The sequence below is a fragment of the Pelophylax lessonae genome (assembly GCF_965119305.1).
Source record: "Pelophylax lessonae genome assembly, chromosome: 2".
Taxonomy (NCBI): Eukaryota; Metazoa; Chordata; class Amphibia; order Anura; family Ranidae; genus Pelophylax; species Pelophylax lessonae.
Window position 1 is genome coordinate 706,251,206 of NC_138769.1, and position 21,133 is coordinate 706,272,338.

The window sequence follows — 21,133 nt, forward strand, 5'->3', positions numbered from 1 at the left end:
CAGGTTTTGAGAGCACTTTGCATGTAGCGTAGATGAGGCCATGTGCGGACACATGGTGAAAGGCGATAGGGGTAATTCAGTGTAGAAGAGAACATTGTGGTGAATTTGATAGGTACCAGGAGCCAGATGGTAGGTGCAGAATTAGTGACTTCATCTCTCGTGTCTTCGGGGTCAGGTATAAAGAAGTTTTCATATTAATTCATAGTCTCATCTTCCTGATGCTTACAGTCCAGTGCTCATGCATTTTTGTTTTTCCTGGATACATGCATAAGAGGATCAAGAACTCCTAATTTTGATATCTAACATTGTGAATGATTGTGTTATTATTTAACTCCAGAACAATATACACTATATTACCAAAAGTATTGGGACGCCTGCCTTTACACGCACATGAACTTTAATGGCATCCCAGTCTCAGTCCGTAGGGTGCAATATTGCGTTGGCCTATCCTTTGCAGCTATAACAGCTTCAACTCTTCTGGGAAGGCCGTCCACAAGGTTTAGGAGTGTGTCTATGGGAATGGTTGACCATTCTTCCAGAAGCGCATTTGTGAGGTCAGGCATGGATGTTGGACGAAAAGGCCTGGCTCGCAGTCTCTGCCTTAATTAATCCCAAAGGTGTTCTATCAGGTTGAGGTCAGGTCAGTCAATTTCCTCCACCCCAAACTCGCTCATCCATGTCTTTATGATCCTTGCTTTGTGCACTGATCCAAATCATTTGGTGGAGGGGGGATTATGGTGTGGGGTTGTTTTTCAGGGGTTAGGCTTGGCCCCTTAGTTCCAGTGAAGGGAACTCTTAACCACTTAAGCCCCGGAGGATTTTCCTGCTCAAAGACCAGGGCCTATTTTGCAATTCTGCGTGACTTTAACGGACAATTGCGAGGTTGTGCGATGCTGTAGCCAAATGAAATTGATGTCCTTTTTTTCCCACAAATAGAGCTTTCTTTTGGTGGTATTTGATCACCTGTGCGATTTTTATTTTTTGCGCTATAAACAAAAAAAGAGCGACAATTTTGAAAAAATAACAATATTTTTCACATTTTTTTAATATGAAATTCCCCCCCCCCCCCCCCCAAAAAAAAAAATGTAAAAATTAAATTTTTTTTACATTTTAGTCCAATTTGTTTTCTGCTACATATTTTTGGTAAAAAAAATCGCAATAAGCGTATTTTGATTGGTTTGCGCAAAAGTTATTGCTTTTACTAACTAAGGGAAACCTTAGAGGGTACCAGTGACATTACTACAGTAATCAGTGCTATACATATGCACTGTTACTGTAAAAATGACACTGGGAGGGAAGGGGTTAACTTTATTAGTGATCAAGGGGTTAAGTGTGTCCCTAGGGGCGTGATTCTAACTGTAAAGGGGCGTGGCTTGTGATGTAATCACAGAGACATACGATCCTACATAGCAGGATCCTATAGTCTCTGCAGTTACACCAGGGAGAATGACAGGCGACTTTGTTTACATCAGCCGTCTGCCTTTCTCCCTCTCCAGCGGCAGATCGCGAGTGACCGGCGGACATCGGAGCCGCCGGTCACTCGCGCGGGGATGTTCGGGAACGGGCGGGGGCGGGATAAGGCTCCTGGGCGAGGCTGACTGCCGCAGTAAATATACTGTGGGCGGTCAGCAAGTGGTTAAGGCATCAGCATACCAAGACATTTTGGATAATTTCATGCTCCCAGCTTTGTGGGGGATGGCCCCTCCCTTTTCCAACATGACTGCACACCAGTGCACAAAGCAAGGTCCATAAAGACATGGATGAGCGAGTTTGGGGTGGAGGAACTTGACTGACCTGCACAGAGTCCTGACCTCAACCCGATAGCCCGACCTTCTAGTTCAACATCAGTGCCTGACCTCACAAATGCGCTTCTGGAAGAATGGTCAAACATTCCCATAGACACTCCTAAACCTTGTGGACAGCCTTCCCAGAAGAGTTGAAGCTGTTATAGCTGCAAAGGGTGGGCCAACTCAATATTGAAACCTATGGACTAAGACTGGGATGCCATTAAAGCTCATGTGTGTAAAGGCAGGCGTCCCAATGGTGCTGGGATGAAGGAAAACTTTTCCAACGTGTATGTGCTGTCAGATGAAGGAAAACTTTGAACACCCGCTGCCCCATAGGGATGCATGGAGCATCCGATCAGGTCTGCCTGAAAAATTGACAGGTGGATCGGATCGGAAAGGGGCCAAAGGCTATGAAAAAGGTTATGTAGGGAGGTAAAGGGAGGGATGAAGGAGTTGGGCTGCCACAGACAGTAATTAGCCTCTGCCAGAGAAGGAAAGGGCTATAAAGGAATAAAGAAAACTCTGCTAGGGAATTTACTCTTCTTAAGGCCCCTTTCACACGTTCAGATCCGCCTGTCAGTTTTATTGGCGGATCTCAACGGTCCCCCCATGCATCCCTATGGGGCATCGGATGTCAGGGGAGACATGTCCGCTGACATCCGATCCGTCAAATCCGGACGGATGGAAACCCTATTTTCCATCCGTCCATCGGATCGGAAGGGATTCGGATGAGAACCGACAGACGGTCCGTTCTCAATCCGATTTCCCCATAGAGATGCATGGGGAACTGACAGCTGTGTCTCCGCACACGCGGAGAACAGCTGTCATCCTCCTGCACAGCGGGGGATCGGCGGATCGATCCCCTGCTGAGATAAACGGAGTCCGTTTGACGGACTCATAGTGTGAAAGGGGCCTTAAGTTGTCAAGTTTTAAAGCACATTGCACCAGCTTAAAAAGAAATCAAGTATTTTTAAATGCTTACTTGCAGCATTTTTTCTTTCTATATATTATTTTAATGCAAGTAAGCATCTAAAAATACTTGATTTCTTTTTAAGCTGGTGAGAGTGTGTTTTTTAAGTCAAGAGACACCATACAAAAAATAAAAAATAAATCCTCTGGCCTCTACTTTATCCCAAAAAATTTTTGGATTATAAATACTTTTTAAAATATTTTGACCTTTTAACCTTTTTCGGCAGGATTCCTGGAGAAAAATCGGGACACCCTCCATGGTGACATTATACAGCTGGTCCACTCCTCTAAAAATAAATTCATTAAACAGATCTTCCAGACAGATGTGGCCATGGTAAGTATTGATATCAGTGTGGATATCAGTGTTTGTTCGTCAGTGGTATCTGGCGCACACTGTTATGGCAGCCTTAAAGTAAACCTCAGAGCCTCAGATATGTCCCCAGCACGCCAAGGATCTCCAAAAAAGGGGTTACTTACCAATCACATCACAGCTGAAGCAGTGATGTTTCTGGGCCACGGAGGACTCCTTCATCAGTCATGCCTTTATAAAGGGGTCCTGCACGGTCCCGAAAGGTCATTGTTTTAGCTGAGATGTAATCAGGAGAGGACTGGGCCAGGGGGCAGGGGGGCAATTGCCCCCTGGGCCACTCTGATGCCCCTTAAAAAGGCTTCACCGCTTCTGCCACAGACATGCCTAAAGGATTCCTGGTGAAGAAAATTAAAAAGTCCCTGTCACTGACCTACTGAGTGAAGACAAGGACAAAGCGCAGGCTCCCCCCCCCCCCCTGTGTCTGAGCAGAGGCCGGTTCCATGCCCCACTAGAGACTCTCCCCTTGCCAGCCCCAACCGAGCTGTCTCAGCTCCCCCCTACTGCCCCCTGGCCAGATTCAGCCTGTGAGTAAAGAGTACCTGGAGCTGGGCTTCAGCCTGGAATGGGGGTCAAGGGGAGACCAGGAAGAGGGAGAGTGGGAGGGGGGCCGAGTCGCTGCACCATGGGCCTCTGGTTTGTAGTTGCCCCCTGGGCCAAAAGTTGCCAGTCTGCCCCTGGATGTAATCGTTAAAGCGTTGGACCCTTTTTTGGAGTGCTGGTAACATATCCTTTGCTCTGAGTGTTTCTGATTCCCACCTGGTGGTCGCTGCAGCACCCACCTACCTAACAGCCATTGGGGATATTTCTCAGGATTTAAAGTAAATCTGACACAACAAGGTCCATCTTACCACCCTTTGCCAGGCAGATGTTGGTGCCCAATATTCCCTTTACTTCTGCTGCCTCTGATTGGGAGTTGTTGACAATATGCAGCATTATCAGTAATTGTACGCTCTGTGGTGTGTTCCCATGTGAGAGTGTTAGAGCCTGGTGATTGGCCAACTAAGCCCCAAATCCATTATGTACATAGTCCAGGGGTAAGCCATGTGTTCTCCCCATACTTGGATGTATTGGGTGTTTGACAGGAACAGAGATTGTACTGGCAGCGGACTGGGATTGGGAGTTAGTGTAGGCACTAAAAAGGTGTTTTGGTTTAACCACTTAAGCCCCGGAGGATTTGGCTGCTCAAAGACCAGGGCCTATTTTGCGATTCGGCACTGCGTGACATTTTAACGGACAATTGCACGGTCGTGTGACGCTGTACCCAAATGAAATTGACGTTCTTTTTTTCCCACAAACAGAGCTTTCTTTTGGTGGCATTTGATCACCTGTGCGATTTTTACTTTTTGCGCTATAAACAAAAAAAGAGAGACAATTTTGAAAAAATAACAATATTTTTCACATTTTTTAATATGAAATTCCCCCCCAAAAAATGTAAAAATCAAAATTTTTTAACATTTTAGGCCAATTCGTTTTCTGCTACATATGTTTGGTAAAAAAAATCACAATAAGCGTATTACTAGTTATTGCGTTTACTAAGGGAAAGATTTTTGTCATTTTTATTATTTTTTTTTTAACGAGTAATGGCGGCGATCTGCGATTTTTTTTTTTTTTTTTTGCGGGGCTGCGACATTGCGGCGGACAGATCGGAACCTTGACTGACATTTTTGACACTTTTGGGGGTACCAGTGACATTACTACAGTAATCAGTGCTAAAAATATGCATTGTTACTGTAAAAATGACACTGGCAGGGAAGGGGTTAACTTTATTAGAGAGCAAGGGGTTAAGTGTGTCCCTAGGGGCGTGCTTCTAACTGTAAAGGGGCGTGGCTTTTGATGTAACCACAGAGACATACGATCCTACATAGCAGGATCGTATGATCTCTGCTGTTACACCAGGGAGAATGACAGGCGGCTTTGTTTACATCAGCCGCCTGCCTTTCTCCCAATCTAGCGGAAGATCGCGAGTGACCGGCGGACATCAGACCCGCCGGTCATTTGCGCGGGGATGCCCGTGAACGAGCGCGGGCGGGAGTGCGCCTCCGGCGGCGCGCACTCGCCCCCTATTTGCTCGCAGGCGAGTGACGTACCCATACGTCACTTTGCCTGCACGGGGCTGACCGCCGCAGTATATGTACTTGCGGCGGTCAACAAGTGGTTAATATTTCATGAAAGCTTGTATTTGGCAGCAACTAAAACAGGTGAGACAGTGCAACAAGTTCCTTTTCAATCCACAGCTCCAGCTACTGGGTGCTTAGGCTGGAAGGTCTCCAATAACCTCCAAAGCTACACAGTCCACAGAAATAACCCGGGACCACGGTAAATCAGCATACATAGGTATCCTTCACTACAAAGTAGTGGAATACCACTGAATAGATGTCCAACGCGTTTCAGCCGTTAGGTCTTAATCATGGCTATGATTAAAGGGAAACTCCAGTCAAAAATTAAATTTTTCCTATTAATAGAATGTTAAATATCTTGATCTTTGATATTATTCATTTTCTGGCTAGCTGCTTGTGTAGCTTAGAAAGTCTTATCTAAGCTGGACAATCAGCTTCTTCCTGTTCTTCACCGACACCACTATTTCTTGTTATTTGAATTTGCTAAGCTGTCTTTCACTTCCTGAAAAGGTTGTCGGTCTTTCTTCGACAGGCATGTCTAGACCTGCCCAGCCCCACCCCCACCCCTCCTATCCCTCACATCCCTCCTATCCCTCACATCCCTTCCATCCCTCCTATCCCTCCCACCCCTCCTATCCCTCCCATCACTCCTATCCCTCCCATCCCTCCTATCCTTCACAGAACATTATCTCCTCCTGTCTTCATAGCCTCGCTTAGGCCAGCAGCTTCTCCTGTGAGAGAAGGAGAAAGTGAGGAATAGAGAGCGGGGAGGGCGGGGGGGTCATGTGACCGTCGCAATATATGAAAGAAATAAGGTACAAAGGAACATTTTAGAAGGATACAGATCCATTTCTATTGCTCATTACATGTGAGTAATGAATTTTAGGCTCAGTTCCTGCTAGTGCAACTTGTCATGCGACAAAGACACAGCCCGTTGCTTTTAATGGCACCCGTTCACCCGTGTATGCCACTTTGAAAATCAATGACTTTGAAAAGGTACCTGCACTACTTTGATGCAACTTTTGATGCGACTTTGATCCAGAGAGTGTAAAGTTGGATCAAAACTGCACTCAAAGTCGCACTCTAAATCGCACAACTTAAGAGTTGCACTAGTGGAAACGTAGCCACTAGGCTAGAGTGTGACTTTGGAGTGCGACTTTAAATGCAAAGCATTATTCTGATTTGACGAGATCGAGATTGTGGCATCACCTCTCTGCCTCTTCACCCCATCCAATCAGAGAATGCCTAGCATTCATAGAGAAAATGTGAATGGTGCCAAGTGAGCGACCCCTTGTGTTCACTATGCATAGTTGCCAACATTTGAAAAAGGGACACTTTGCAGAAGAGCTATCAATTACTTACCACACCCACTTCCATGAAACTCCACCCACTCCACATAATCCCTGCCTACTTATCATCAGATTATAGGGTCTACTCAATAAAGAGAGAATTACAGGAAATTGAAAAGGGAATTTAAACTTGAGGCCAAAGTAGCAGAGTTGGAATAATTCTCCCATTCAGCTGCACTACTTCTGCCTAAAGTTTAAAATTCTCATCACAATTCCCTGCAATTCTAAAGTGTGAAATGTGCTCAGGTGTGACCATACAAAAATGTAATATGGAAATATAAATAAAGTGCAAAGTGTAAATAAGTACATTGCCGGGACAATGTAAAATACCCGGGACAGGCTCCTATTTGCCGGGACTGTCCCGGCAAAAACGGGACAGTTGGCAAGTATGCACTATGCAGCACGGCAGCTGCCTGGCACAGAATTGAGAAAACAGTGGCATTCAATGTAGTAGCAGAAACTACTACAGTGATTCTCCACTTCCACAAGAATTGGCCAGGTACTGTATGGTGTATGAATACTTACATGGATCCAAGCTGGACAAATGTAACTGTGCAATAAAATGCATGACTAGGATTCAGCTTTATTATGCTTCTGGAATCACTTGGCCACCTCATTAAAAGCAGATTGTCTATACTACTTTGGTGCTCCCCAAACCCTTTATTCTTCTTCATGTTTTGAACATCTGGCTTTAAAACAGAACTTCAGACAGCAAAGTAATTGTTTCTTCCAGTCCCCTCCCCTGCCCTTGGACAATGTACGCTCTTTGTTTATCTTAGCTATTTTAGCCCCGGAGGATTTCGCTGCTCAATGACCAGGCCCTATTTTGCGATTCGGCACTGCGTGAATTTAACGGACAATTGCGCCGGGGTCGTGCGACGCTGTTCCCAAACAAAATTGACGTCCTTTTTTCCCCCCACAAACAGAGCTTTCTTTTGGTGGTATTTGATCACCTGTGCGATTTTTTTTTTTTTTTTTGCGCTATAAACAAAAAAAGAGCGACAATTTTGAAAAAAAATAACAATATTTTTCACATTTTTTATATGAAATCCCCCCCCCCCCCAAAAATGTAAAAATCTAAATTTTTTAACGTTTTAGGCCAATTTGTTTTCTGCTAAATATTTTTGGTAAGAAAAATAGCAATAAGCGTATTTTGATTGGTTTGCAAAAAAGTTATTGCGTTTACCAACTACTACGAACTACTATGTCATTTTTATTGTTTTTTTTTACTAGTAATAATGTCGACGATCTGCAATTTTTTTTTTTTTGCAGGATTGCGACATTGCGGTGGACAGATCCGACCCCTAACTGACATTTTAGACACTTTTGGGGGTACCAGTGACATTACTACAGAAATCAGTGCTAAAAATATGCATTGCTACTGTAATAATGACACTGGCAGGGAAGGGGTTAACTGTACTGGTGATCAAGAGGTTAAATGTGTCCCTAGGGGCGTGATTCTACATGTAGAGGGGCGTGGCTTGTGAAATAATCACAGAGACATGCAATCCTATATAGCAGGATCACATAGCCTCTGTGATAATCTAAGGGAGAATGACAGACGGCTGTGTTTACATCATCCGCCTGTCCTTCTCTCTCTGCTGCGAGAGATTGTGAGTGGCTGGCGGCCATCGGAGCCACCGGTCACACACGCTGGCTCCCCAGGGAACGAGCGGGGGCGGGAGCGCTCGCCCCCTACAGTCTCCTGAACGAGCGACGTAGGGCTACGTTGCTTTGCCCAGCAGCGGCAGAGTGCCGCAGTATATGTACGGTGGGCGGGGTTAAAGTGGTTAAAGTGTAACTCTACTTTTGTTGAGAATAAAAACATTCCCCTCTGGGTGATCTCTGTACATTGCAAGGGTTCTAACAACCTTTGTTGCAGATTCCTACCTTCTGTTATTCTGAAGAAGTAGCTGTTTGTTTGTCTGTGTCCATGCGGAAAGCGAATCTAATGGGAGTGATTTTATAATTATCAATTAGCTGCTGCACTTGAATGTGCTCGAATGAGGAAAGTTGCAGGGTCTGCTTCTCTTTAAAAGTAATTTCCCTTTGGGAGTATCCCCCCAAAGATGACATTTTAGTTGCAGGGGATTCCAAAAATCTGACTTGTATCTTAGTGCAGACTTCTGGGAGAATCAGAAAGCAGGCGCACGCAGACAAGAAATTATGTTTCTGGGGGTGTGGTCAGTATACATTCTGTGTACAGAACACCTCCAGGTATCCATATTGCATTGTATTTTACAGAAAATTACAGATTTGCAGATTAGAAATGAAAGGTTATTTTTTTGTAATATTTAACCACTTCTGGACCGAAAGATTTTCCCCTTTACTGAGCAGGTCATTTTTTTGCAATTCGGCACTGCGTTACTTTAACTGACAATTGCGCGATCGTGCCACGCTTTACCCAAAAAAATAAAATAAATTGATGTCCTTTTTTCCCCACAAATAGAGTTTTCTTTTGGTGGTATTTGATCACCTCTGGGATTTTTATTTTTTGCGCTATACAAAAAAAAAAGAGCAACAATTCTGAAAAAAAAAAATAAATAAAAAAAAAAAAATATATATATATATATTATTTACTTTCTGCTATATAACATTCCCAATAAAAAAAAGTTAAAAATCAAATTTTTTTTATAATTTTAGACCAATTTTTATTTTCCTACTTATTTTTGTTAAAAAAAATCCCAATAAGCGTATTTTGATTGGTTTGCGCAAAAGTTATCGCGTCTACAAACTAGGGGAAAGATTTATCTAATTTTTTTTTTTTATTAGTAATGGTGACGATCTGTGATTTTTAGTGCGACTGCGACATTGCGGCGGACAGATCGGACCCCTAACTGACATTTTTGACACTTTTGGAGGGACCAATGACATTACTAAAGTAATCAGTGCTATAAATATGCATTGTTACTGTAATAATGACACTGGCAGGGAAGAGGTTAACACGAGGGGCGATCAAAGAGTTAAATATGTCCCTATGGGGTGTTTTCTAACGGTGTGGGGGATGGGCTTGCTGAATGAACACAGAGACCTGTGTTCCTAAATAGGAGGATCCCTGTGTTCATTACTGACAGAACAGCAGTCTGCCGTGTTTGCACCGGCAGACTGCAGTTCTGTCTCCACAGGGAGCGATCGCGGGTGCCCGGCGGAAATCGCGGCTGATGGACCTGCTGATTGGCTCCCCCTGTAGCCAATTGGCATGTGCCAGAGGCGTAACTAGAACCTTCAGGGCCCCAGTGCAAGAAACCATGACCCCCCTGGACCCCTGGCCGGGGACCTTCCCTTCAAGCCTGGGGCTCTTCCCATTGATCCCGGGGCCCTTTACTCTCATTGCAGGGCCCTTTATTATAGTCTCGCAGCGGGACCCTTTCACAAGTTCTGCAGTGGGCCCCCTTCCTGCCATCTTGGAGCCTCCCCACGGTGGTGGAATGCCAGGGCCCGGTCGCAAGTGTGACCTTTGTGATCCTGGAAGTTCACCCACTGGTGTCAGTAGTTTTTTGTTTTTTTTGGTATTTTAATTGTATTATTTTTTATCATTTTATTTTATTTTTTACAATGTCACTGACTATGACTCTGTCCATTCAGAAAAGGAAGGAGCTGGTAAATTATATATTTACCGACCCCCTTCCTGGTTCTCTATTGTGACACATCCCCTGCAGCAGCCGGCAGGAGAGGGAAGGGAGCACAGTGGGGGGGGGGGGGGGGGGGGCGGGGGAGCACACAGGGGCCCAGAGACAGCAGAACACAAGTGAACTGGATAGGAGGAGTGGCGGGGGCAGCATACAGAGGAACCAATCTCCTCCATTTTCCTCCTGCAGCTACAGGAGGAAAATGGAGGACAGTGATTTCTCTACATGCTGCCTCCCGCCGACCCTCCTATCCAGCTGTACAGGGAGTCGCACAGGCCCCCTGGAGCATGGGGCCCGGTTGCAATTGCAACCCCTGCAACCCCTGTAGTTACGCCCCTGAAAGGAGCCCTATATACAGAACATGAAGCTGTAATGAACAGGAAGAAAAAAAGAAGTGGAGTCAAGACCTTCTATGCAGCAAAGATCATATTAAATAATCCAAACTGGAGTTCTGCTTAAAAACCCCCCACAATGCACACATTTATATTTTTTTGCTGTTGGCACAGACCACGATAAAAGCGACATGTTTATAAAATCCCACTTTTTCCGTCTAAGGGGTCTATTTATAATAGATACATTATACATATACAGTATAGGAATACTTACAGAAATGTCAGAAGCATTCATGAACGATGAACAGAATCTCTCCCTATTTTTTCTAAGAGATTAGTTTCTGTATCATCAGCGCCATCTTGTGGCCAAAATGTGGTATTTTCTACAATACCTCAATTAGCAAACTATAATGCATTTTGGCCACTGGATAGAGATACAAGAATTCCTCTGTTACGAAAAAAAATACAGTGACGTTTAATTCAGCTTGCATGAAATCTCCTGAATTTTTTTCTGACATTCAAATGTTTTATAGATAGACCCCTTTGGAGCAGGGGTTGGCAAACCTGTTGATTGCGGTTTACCTGTCGATTGCAGGTGACAGGTACATTGTGTTCAAGTCCCTGCCCTGCCGACCTTCAACTGCCCCCCCCCCCCCCCTTCTTCTGAGTGCCAGAGCAGAGCACAGAAGCAAGCAGTCAAAGCGAGTCCTGGGTGTCAGAGGCATTCCCACACAGTATGCACCTTGCATATGTGGCTGTGGGGCAAGAGATGCCTCTGCCCCTAGGATTCACCCATCAGGCAAGTTTGAGTTTATGTCCCCTATGTGCAGTGTGCTGATCCCTGCCCTCCTCTGCAGTTAATTCAGGGTGATTATGGGTGACATCATGGGATGAAAGAGGAGGGCCAACAGGGATCAGTCCACCAGAACAGGTAGATCTGCCAAAACAGCTTCCCTGCCCTGCTCTGAATCAGGAAACCACTTATGGATGGACCCTCCTGAGGCCTAGTATCATAATCTCCTGACCCCTCTGTAGCGTGCTCTCTTGACCCCAAGTACCATGTCCTCCTGACACCTCTGTAATGTGCCCTCCTGACCCCCCAGGACTGTGCCATCCTGACCCCCAGTACCATGCCTTCCTGACCCCCATTTTCATACCCTCCAAACTCCCCAGTTTTATGCCCTCCAGACCCCCCCCCCCCCGTACCATGCTTTCCAGACCTGCTTGTGCCCTCCTAACCCCCAGTACCGTGCCATCATGACCCCCCTCCCCCCCCGTGCTGTGTTCTCCAGGCCCCCTGTACCATGCCCTTCAGACCTGCTTGTAGTGTGCCCTCCTGACCCCCCAGGACTGTACCTTTTTAACGCCCAGTAATGTGCCCTCCTGACACCCCGTTAATGTGCCTTCCTAACCTCCATTATCATGTCCTTCTGACCCCCCTGTGCTGTGCTCTCCAGACCCCCTGTACCACACCCTCCAGACCCACCTGTACTGGGCTTGTCTGACCCCCCACTGTACCAGGCCCTCATGACTCCTCTGTACTGTGCCTTCCTGACCCCCCCACCACCACCACCACCACCTTTACACTGCCCTTCTGACCCCTATACACTTCTCTACATCCTTCTTACCTCTGTACACTGCAGGACATCTTACCGACCTATGTACACTGCCCTACATATTACTGACACTATATACACTGCCCTACGTCCTACTGACCTCTCTACACTGCCCTACATCCTACTGACCTCAGTACACTGCCCTACATACTACTGACCTCTGTACACTGCCCTACATCCTACTGACCTCTGTACACTGCCCTACATACTACTGACCTCTGTACACTGCCCTACATCCTACTGACACCTCTGTACACTGCCCTACATACTACTGACCTCTGTACACTGCCCTACATCCTACTGACACCTCTGTACACTGCTCTACATACTACTGACCTCTGTACACTGCCCTACATACTACTGACCTCTGTACACTGCCCTACATACTACTGACCTCTGTACACTGCCCTACATACTACTGACCTCTGTACACTGCCCTATATACTACTGACCTCTGTATACTCCCCTACATACTACTGACCTCTGTACACTGCCCTACATACTACTGACCTCTGTACACTGCCCTATATACTACTGACCTCTGTATACTCCCCTACATACTACTGACCTCTGTACACTGCCCTACATACTACTGATCTCTGTACACTGCCCTTCAGCCTACTGACCTCTGTACACTGCCCTACATACTACTGACCTCTGTACACTGCCCTACATACTACTGCCCTCTGTACACTGCCCTACATACTACTGACCTCTGTACACTGCCCTACATACTACTGACCTCTGTACACTGCCCTACATACTACTGCCCTCTGTACACTGCCCTACATACTACTGACCTCTGTACACTGCCCTACATACTACTGACCTCTGTGCATCGCCCTACATACTACTGATCTTTGTACACTGCCCTACATACTACTGACCTCTGTACACTGCCCTACATACTACTGACCTCTGTACACTGCCCTACATACTACTGACCTCTTTACACTGCCCTACATACTACTGACCTCTCTACACTGCCCTACATACTACTGACCCTCGTACACTGCCCTACATACTACTGACCTCTGTACACTGCCTTACATACTACTGCCCTCTGTACACTGCCCTACATACTACTGACCTCTGTACACTGCCCTACATACTACTGACCTCTGTACACTGCCCTACATACTACTGCCCTCTGTACACTGCCCTACATACTACTGACCTCTGTACACTGCCCTACATACTTCTGACCTCTGTACACTGCTCTACATACTACTGACCTCTGTACACTGCCCTACATACTACTGACCTTTGTACACTGCCCTACATACTACTTACCTCTGTGCATCGCCCTACATACTACTGATCTTTGTACACTGCCTTACAGCCTACTGACCTCTCAAAACTGCCCTACATACTACTGACCTCTGTACGCTGCCCTACATACTACTGACCTCTGTACACTGCCCTACATACTACTGCCCTCTGTACACTGCCCTACATACTACTGACCTCTGTACACTGCCCTACATACTACTGACCTCTGTACACTGCCCTACATACTACTGACCTCTCTACACTGCCCTACATACTACTGACCCTCGTACACTGCCCTACATACTACTGACCTCTGTACACTGCCTTACATACTACTGCCCTCTGTACACTGCCCTACATACTACTGACCTCTGTACACTGCCCTACATACTACTGACCTCTGTACACTGCTCTACATACTACTGACCTCTGTACACTGCCCTACATACTACTGCCCTCTGTACACTGCCCTACATACTACTGACCTCTGTACACTGCCCTACATACTACTGACCTCTGTACACTGCCCTACATACTACTGACCTCTGTACACTGCCCTACATACTACTGACCCCTGTACACTGCCCTACATACTACTGACCTCAGTACACTGCCCTACCTACTACTGACCTCTGTACACTGCCCTACATACTACTGACCTCTGTACACTGCCCTACATACTTCTGACCTCTGTACACTGCCCTACATACTACTGACCTCTCTACACTGCCCTACATACTACTGACCCCTGTACACTGCCCTACATACTACTGACCTCTGTACACTGCCCTACATACTACTGCCCTCTGTACACTGCCCTACATACTACTGACCTCTGTACACTGCCCTACATACTACTGCCCTCTGTACACTGCCCTACATACTACTGACCTCTGTACACTGCCCTACATACTACTGACCTCTGTACACTGCCCTACATACTACTGCCCTCTGTACACTGCCCTACATACTACTGCCCTCTGTACACTGCCCTACATACTACTGACCTCTGTACACTGCCCTACATACTACTGACCTCTGTACACTGCCCTACATACTACTGACCTCTCTACACTGCCCTACATACTACTGACCCTCGTACACTGCCCTACATACTACTGACCTCTGTACACTGCCCTACATACTACTGACCTCTGTACACTGCCCTACATACTACTGACCTCTGTACACTGCCCTACATACTACTGCCCTCTGTACACTGCCCTACATACTCCTGACCTCTGTACACTGCCCTACATACTACTGACCTCTCTACACTGCCCTACATACTACTGACCTCTGTACACTGCCTTACATACTACTGATCTTTGTACACTGCCTTACATACTACTGATCTTTGTACACTGCCTTACATACTACTGATCTTTGTACACTGCCTTACATACTACTGATCTTTGTACACTGCCTTACAGCCTACTGACCTCTCAAAACTGCCCTACATCCTACTGACCTCTGTACACTGCCCTACATACTACTGACCTCTGTACACTGCCCTACATACTACTGACCTCTGTACACTGCCCTACATACTACTGACCTCTGTACACTGCCCTACATACTACTGACCTCTGTACACTGCCCTACATACTACTGACCTCTGTACACTGCCCTACATACTACTGACCTCTCTACACTGCCCTACATACTACTGCCCTCTGTACACTGCCCTACTTACTACTGACCTCTGTACACTGCCCTACATACTACTGACCTCTGTACACTGCCTTATATACTGAGCACCCTGGGGATCTTTGCTTTCTTGCATGTTGTCATAGTAGATCCCCATTCTTAAAGTTTGCCCACCCCTGTCTTAGAGTGTCAGCACCTCCATCCAGTTTTGTATTGCTTTCTGTATTTTTCTATTGCTTTGTGCTCTAGTGCCAAAACCCTAAAAAAAATGGTTTATTGTAAAATTTTACTTTCAGCAATTATTGTTAGTGATTTCAGGTATTTGTTGTGAAAAAAATATATACTTTTCAAAGAGATCTTCCTTTATCCTAAATGTATTTTGTAGGTCTCAGAAAGTTGGCATTGTTTAGGCTGCAATGTGATTACATAACACTAATCCAATGATTATATAACATGGTCCAGTAATTAGTGTCCTGGGAGCTTTGACCAAATGATGCTTCACCTTGTGTCCCCCGTACCACTAATCTTCCTAATGATCTCTGTCTGTCTTTCTTCTGCCTCCTCCGCTGCACTCTGTCCTGTAGTTTCTCTGTGGCTATGCCAGCAGTGCTTACGGCCCACCATCTACCCCTCCTGCAAAGGTAAATTCCAGCTCTACCATCTCCTATCTGCTTCCTCCTGTGTTGTGTATGTTGTGTCTTCTGTGTTGTGTCTATTGCATAGAAATTTGGAGATTTTTATAGGATGCTGAGCAAAAAAAAAAGCACTTTTTTGAATTAAGAATTCATTCTTGAATCGATTTTAGTGTCACTGTAAAGTAGTATTAAACCCAAAGGCCAACATTTATTATATTGCAGCTTACCAATTCTTAGATATGATGGCTGCATTCATTTTTCTTTTTTTTTCTTTCTTTCTTTCCTTTTTTTTTTTTTTCATCTGGCGATCCAGCCAGTAAGTCTGTTGTTTTTCAAAAGAACAAGCTCTCCAGCAGAATGTATCAGTTACAGGGATGAGACAAACCATTTAGCACTGTCAGGGGTACTTACAATGATCAGCATTTATTAACGTAAAATCTTTATCCTAAAAGGCCAGTTCACACCATAGAAACGCAGTCCAGATGCGTTCCAGATGCTTTTCTGCATGTGTATAAAAAATATGTATATAAACACTCGCGCCAAACAAATTCAATAATAGAAGGGAATTGCTGCTACTACAAGACCCTGCGGGTGATAAACTGTAAGTGACAAATCGCTAAGGACTGCAATTTGAGCAGCGCAAATTCCTCTAAAATCAACTAAAGTGCATATGTGCAAAACAAGGGGTGCACAATATTTAAAGTCTACAAATCCCTTGTGTGCAAAATACAAACTTTACATATGCATAAAATAATATTATGAATTCATAGACCTAATAAAAGGTTCTTATTATAAAAAGTGCTTATTAGTGCAGTGTGCAATGTGTGTTTTTGTGATGCGTCTTTGTTGCGTTCCAGTGCATTTTTTTTTGCGCTTTTGGTGTGTTTTTGCTGCATTCCAGTGCATTTTTATATGCGCTCTTGGTGTGTTTTTGCTGCATTCCAGTGCATTTTTATATGCGCTCTTGGTGTGTTTTTGCTGCATTCCAATGCATTTTTATATGCGCTTTTGGTGTGTTTTTGCTGCGTTCCAGTGCATTTTTTATGCGCTTTTGGTGTGTTTTTGATGCGGCCCAGTGCATCCCCCGTTCTCATTTTTCTTAACCTTAACCTCCCTGGCGGTATGATTATGTCAGGAATTATGTACCAAAAGCGGTAAAATTCTTTGCATGGAAATTTGGCGTTATGTATTATAGACCAAAACAAGACTCTAGTAGACATCCCAGATGTGATACATTTGAAACACAAACGCAGGAATTATAATCTAATCAATAATATAATTGTATTATATAATATAATATAATATATATATATATATATATATATATATATATATATATATATATATATAAAGGAGGTGATACAATGTAATCTGAAATTATATATAATAAATGTATATTTTATATATATATATATAATACATTTATTATATATAATTTCAGATTACATTGTATCACCTCTTTTTTATGTGTTTGTGTTGGTGCAACTTTTGAATTTCCCTCCCAGTTCCGCTCCCATGAAGCATTGCTGCTGCAGGGAACGGAACCAGGAAGTCATCAGAGCGACAGACGAGCGGCGGGGATCTCGGCTGGCGATCACAGCAATGGGAGATCATCACTGGATCGCCAGGAGAAGGTAAGGGACACCGCTGCACGCTCTGCACATCTACCCCAAGCGTGACTCTGGGATACCGATAGTAGCATGAAAAATCCACCCCGAGTCACGCTCGGGGATACCGCTAAGGGAGTTAAAGTGATTGTAAATAGTGTTGAGCGAACACGGACTGTATTATTCGTGTTCGTACCGAATAATTGGATTTTTGTTACCCGAACACGGACCCGAAAACTTAACTGTATGTTCGGGTTTAAAATCCGTGTTCGGTCATTTTATTTCCTGTTTTGTATGTAATGGCGCGCTTTTAATGGCGGGCTTTCAACAGCCAATCAACAAGCGTTTAACTGGTGTGCCTTAAGCTATCCCAGCCATGCCTACTAATGTATTAGTAGCTGTGATTGGCCATCTGAAGCATGTGACCATGTCTTTATAAGTTCGAGAGCCCCAGCGCGCCGCGTCATTCTGCTGTAGTTTAGGGACAGAGCACACATCATACGTGCTGGCTGCTGATTAGTGACATACAGTGATTCTGTGAAAAATTGTGTCCGAAAAGAATGCAGGGACAGGTCGGAGTGCAGGCAAGGAAAGTTATTAGAGCATTTTAGGGCCAGGCTGGAGATTATGCAGGGTCAGTCTACATCGATTTTGCTGTGTGGGGGGTGGTGCAGTGAATGATCTTATTGAGCATATTAGGGCCAGGCTGGAGATTAGGCAGGGACAGTCTACATCGATTTTGCTGTGTGGGGGGTGGTGCAGTGAACAATCTTTTTGCCCTCACTTGAGCCCACTGAGGAGGAGGAGGAGGAGGGAGAAAAAAAATCTATTTTTATCAGTCAGTTGTGTGCAGCGTTCATCTATTTTACTACAAGTTAAAAGGGGTTTTTTTTCCCCCCCTTCATAGCCTGTTTGCTGCAGTGCTGACTGTGATAAGACACTGCTGTGTTCACATGTGCTATTGAGTGATTTTCAATTTTATACACTTTTTTCTATTCCACTATTCAATATACACCCTTTTGGGTTAAAAAAAATTAAATTGTGGCATAGTCTGTACTAATCTATTTAAAAATTACAAACTTAAAGGGGAATTTTCTTTTTTTCCCCTTCATAGCCTGCTGCAGAGCTGACTGTGACATAAGACACTGCTGTGTTCACATGGGCTATTGAAAAATCACCAATTTTATATCATATTTTCTATTCCACTATTCAATCTACACCCTTTGGGTGTAAAAAGAATTAAATTGCGGCATAGTCTGTATCGGTACGTGTGAGATACACCTTTCCGATTTTTGGGGCGCATCTTCCACCGTCGAGGATTGCAGGGTGCTTCAGTTTACCTCCTGCCTGTTCCGAACTCCTCCTACTCCTCATCCTGCCTTTAGGGTACAAAAAATAGTAATCGGGGTCTAGTCTGGGTCTGTACGTGTGAGATAGATACACCTTTTGATATCTTATTTTCTATTCCGCTATTCAATATACACTCTTGGGGTAAAAATAATTAAATTGCGGCATAGTCTGTATCGGTAGGTGTGAGATACACCTTTCCAATTTTTTGGGTGCATCTTACACCGCCGAGGATTGCAGGGTGTTTCAGTTTGCCTCCTGCCTGTTCCGAACTCCTCCTACTCCTCATCCTGCCTTTAGGGTACAAAAAATAGTAATCGGGGCCTAGTCTGGGTCTGTAGGTGTGAGATAGATACACCTTTTGATATCATATTTTCTATTCCGCTATTCAATATACACCCTTTTTGAGTGTAAAAAATTAAATTACGGCATAGTCTGTATCGGTACGTGTGAGATACACCTTTTAAATTTGTTTGGCGCATCTCCTTCCACCGCCGAGGATTGCAGGGCGCTTCAGTTTGCCTCCTGTTCCGAACTCCTCCTACTCCTCTTCCTCATCCTCATCCTCCCTTTAGGGTACAAAAAATTGTAATCGGGGCCTAGTCTGTGTTTGTACGTGTGAGATACACCGTTTTATAAATTTTTTTCTATTCCGCTATTCAATATACACCCTTTTGGAGTGTAAAAAATTAAATTACGGCATAGTCTGTATCGGTACGTGTGAGATACACCTTTTAAATTTGTTTGGCGCATCTCCTTCCACCGCCAAGGATTGCAGGGCGCTTCAGTTTGCCTCCTGTTCCGAACTCCTCCTACTCCTCTTCCTCATCCTCCCTTTAGGGTACAAAAAATTGTAATCGGGGCCTAGTCTGTGTTTGTACGTGTGAGATACACCGTTTTATATCCTTTTTTCTATTCCGCTATTCAATATACACCCTTTTGGGGTGAAAAAAATTAAATTGCGGCATACTTTGCATATTTGACTGTGAGATACACCCGTTGTATTTGTATACTGTTTTTCTACTCCGCTATTTAATAAACACCCTTTTGGGGTAAACAAAATTAAATTGTGGCATAGTTTGCATATTTGACTGTGAGATACACCGTGCGATACTGTTGTTGTTTTGTTCCGCTATTCAATAAACACCTTTCTAGGGCAAGATCATAAATTACAGAAATATGAGGAGACCGTCAAATAGGGGCCGTGGCCTGGGTCGTGGTGCTGCTGGTAGAGCTTCTGTTGCAAGGAGAGGACGTGGTCGATCTGTGCCAGCTACACGCACAAGTGAAACACCTTCCTTAAGTGTGAGTAGGCGACAGAACCTGCAGCAGTATTTGGTAGGGCATCATGCTCCTCTAGAAGTGATGAGGCCAGAACAAGTAGAGGCGATAGTAGATTGGTTTGCTGCTGACAGTGCCTCCAGTTCCTTCACATTGTCTCCCACCCAGTCTACTGCAGAAAGGTCAGAGTTGGCACCTGCAGCCGATGTCCAACCGTCTTTCACCTCACCCCCTTGCAAATCAGGCAAGCAGTCTGAGCCCCAAGTCATGCAGCAATCTCTTCTTCTTTTTGATGACTCTGTCAGCAGGGTTTCCCAGGGCCATCCACCTAGCCCTGCCCCAGAAGTGGAAGAGATTGAGCGCAGCGATGCCCAACCACTTATTTCTCAAGATGACTATATGGAAGGACCATCGCAGCACGTCTCCAATGATAACGAAACGCAGGTGCCAACAGTGGAGACCGACAAGGAGGGCAGGGGTGAAGACTGGGTGGAAGATGATGTGGAGGACGATGAGGTCCTCGACCCCACATGGAATGAAGGTCATGCAGGTGACCTGAGTAGTTTGGAGGAAGAGGCGGTGGTCGCACAGAGCCACCAGCACAGCAGAAGAGGGAGCAGGGTGCAGAAGCGGAGCGGCCGTGCCCTAGACACTACGCCTGCTACTGCCCAATGTAGCAAGGGACCGAGCGCACCAAAGCCAGCTCAAAGGAGTTCTCTAGCGTGGAAGTTCTTCAGAAAATGTGCTGATGACAGGACACGAGTGGTTTGCACCCTGTGCAATCAGAGCCTGAAGCGAGGCATAAACCTTCTCAACCTGAGCACAACCTGCATGATTAGGCATCTAAGTGCAAAGCACGAACTGCAGTGGAGTAGACCCCTTCAAAACCAAGAAAGGTCTCTGGCTCCTCCTGCTTCCTCTTCTGCTGCAGTCTCGGCCTCTTCATCCACCTCTGTAGTGATACCGGCACCTGCCACCCCGCAAACAGACGATCTGTCAGCAACACCACCACCTGGGTCACCAACCATCTCCACAATGTCCCGTGGAAGCGTTCAGCTTTCCATCTCCCAAACACTTCAGAGAAAGAGGAAGTACCCCCCTTCCCACCCGCGATCCCTGGCCCTGAATGCCAGCATTTCAAAATTCTTGGCCTTTGAAATGCTGTCATTCCG

General features: G+C 45.1%; 1 protein-coding gene across 2 annotated transcripts in view; it reads left to right on the plus strand.

Annotated features, from left to right (window-relative positions):
• The window catches only part of MYO7A (myosin VIIA), a 299,552-nt gene that overhangs the window by 74,195 nt on the left and 204,224 nt on the right, over positions 1-21,133 (plus strand). For both annotated transcript variants that reach the window (XM_082245915.1, XM_082245914.1), the window contains exon 14: positions 2,984-3,090. In XM_082245915.1, the coding sequence (XP_082102041.1) occupies positions 2,984-3,090 (107 nt within the window). The remainder of the gene's footprint in view (positions 1-2,983; positions 3,091-21,133) is intronic.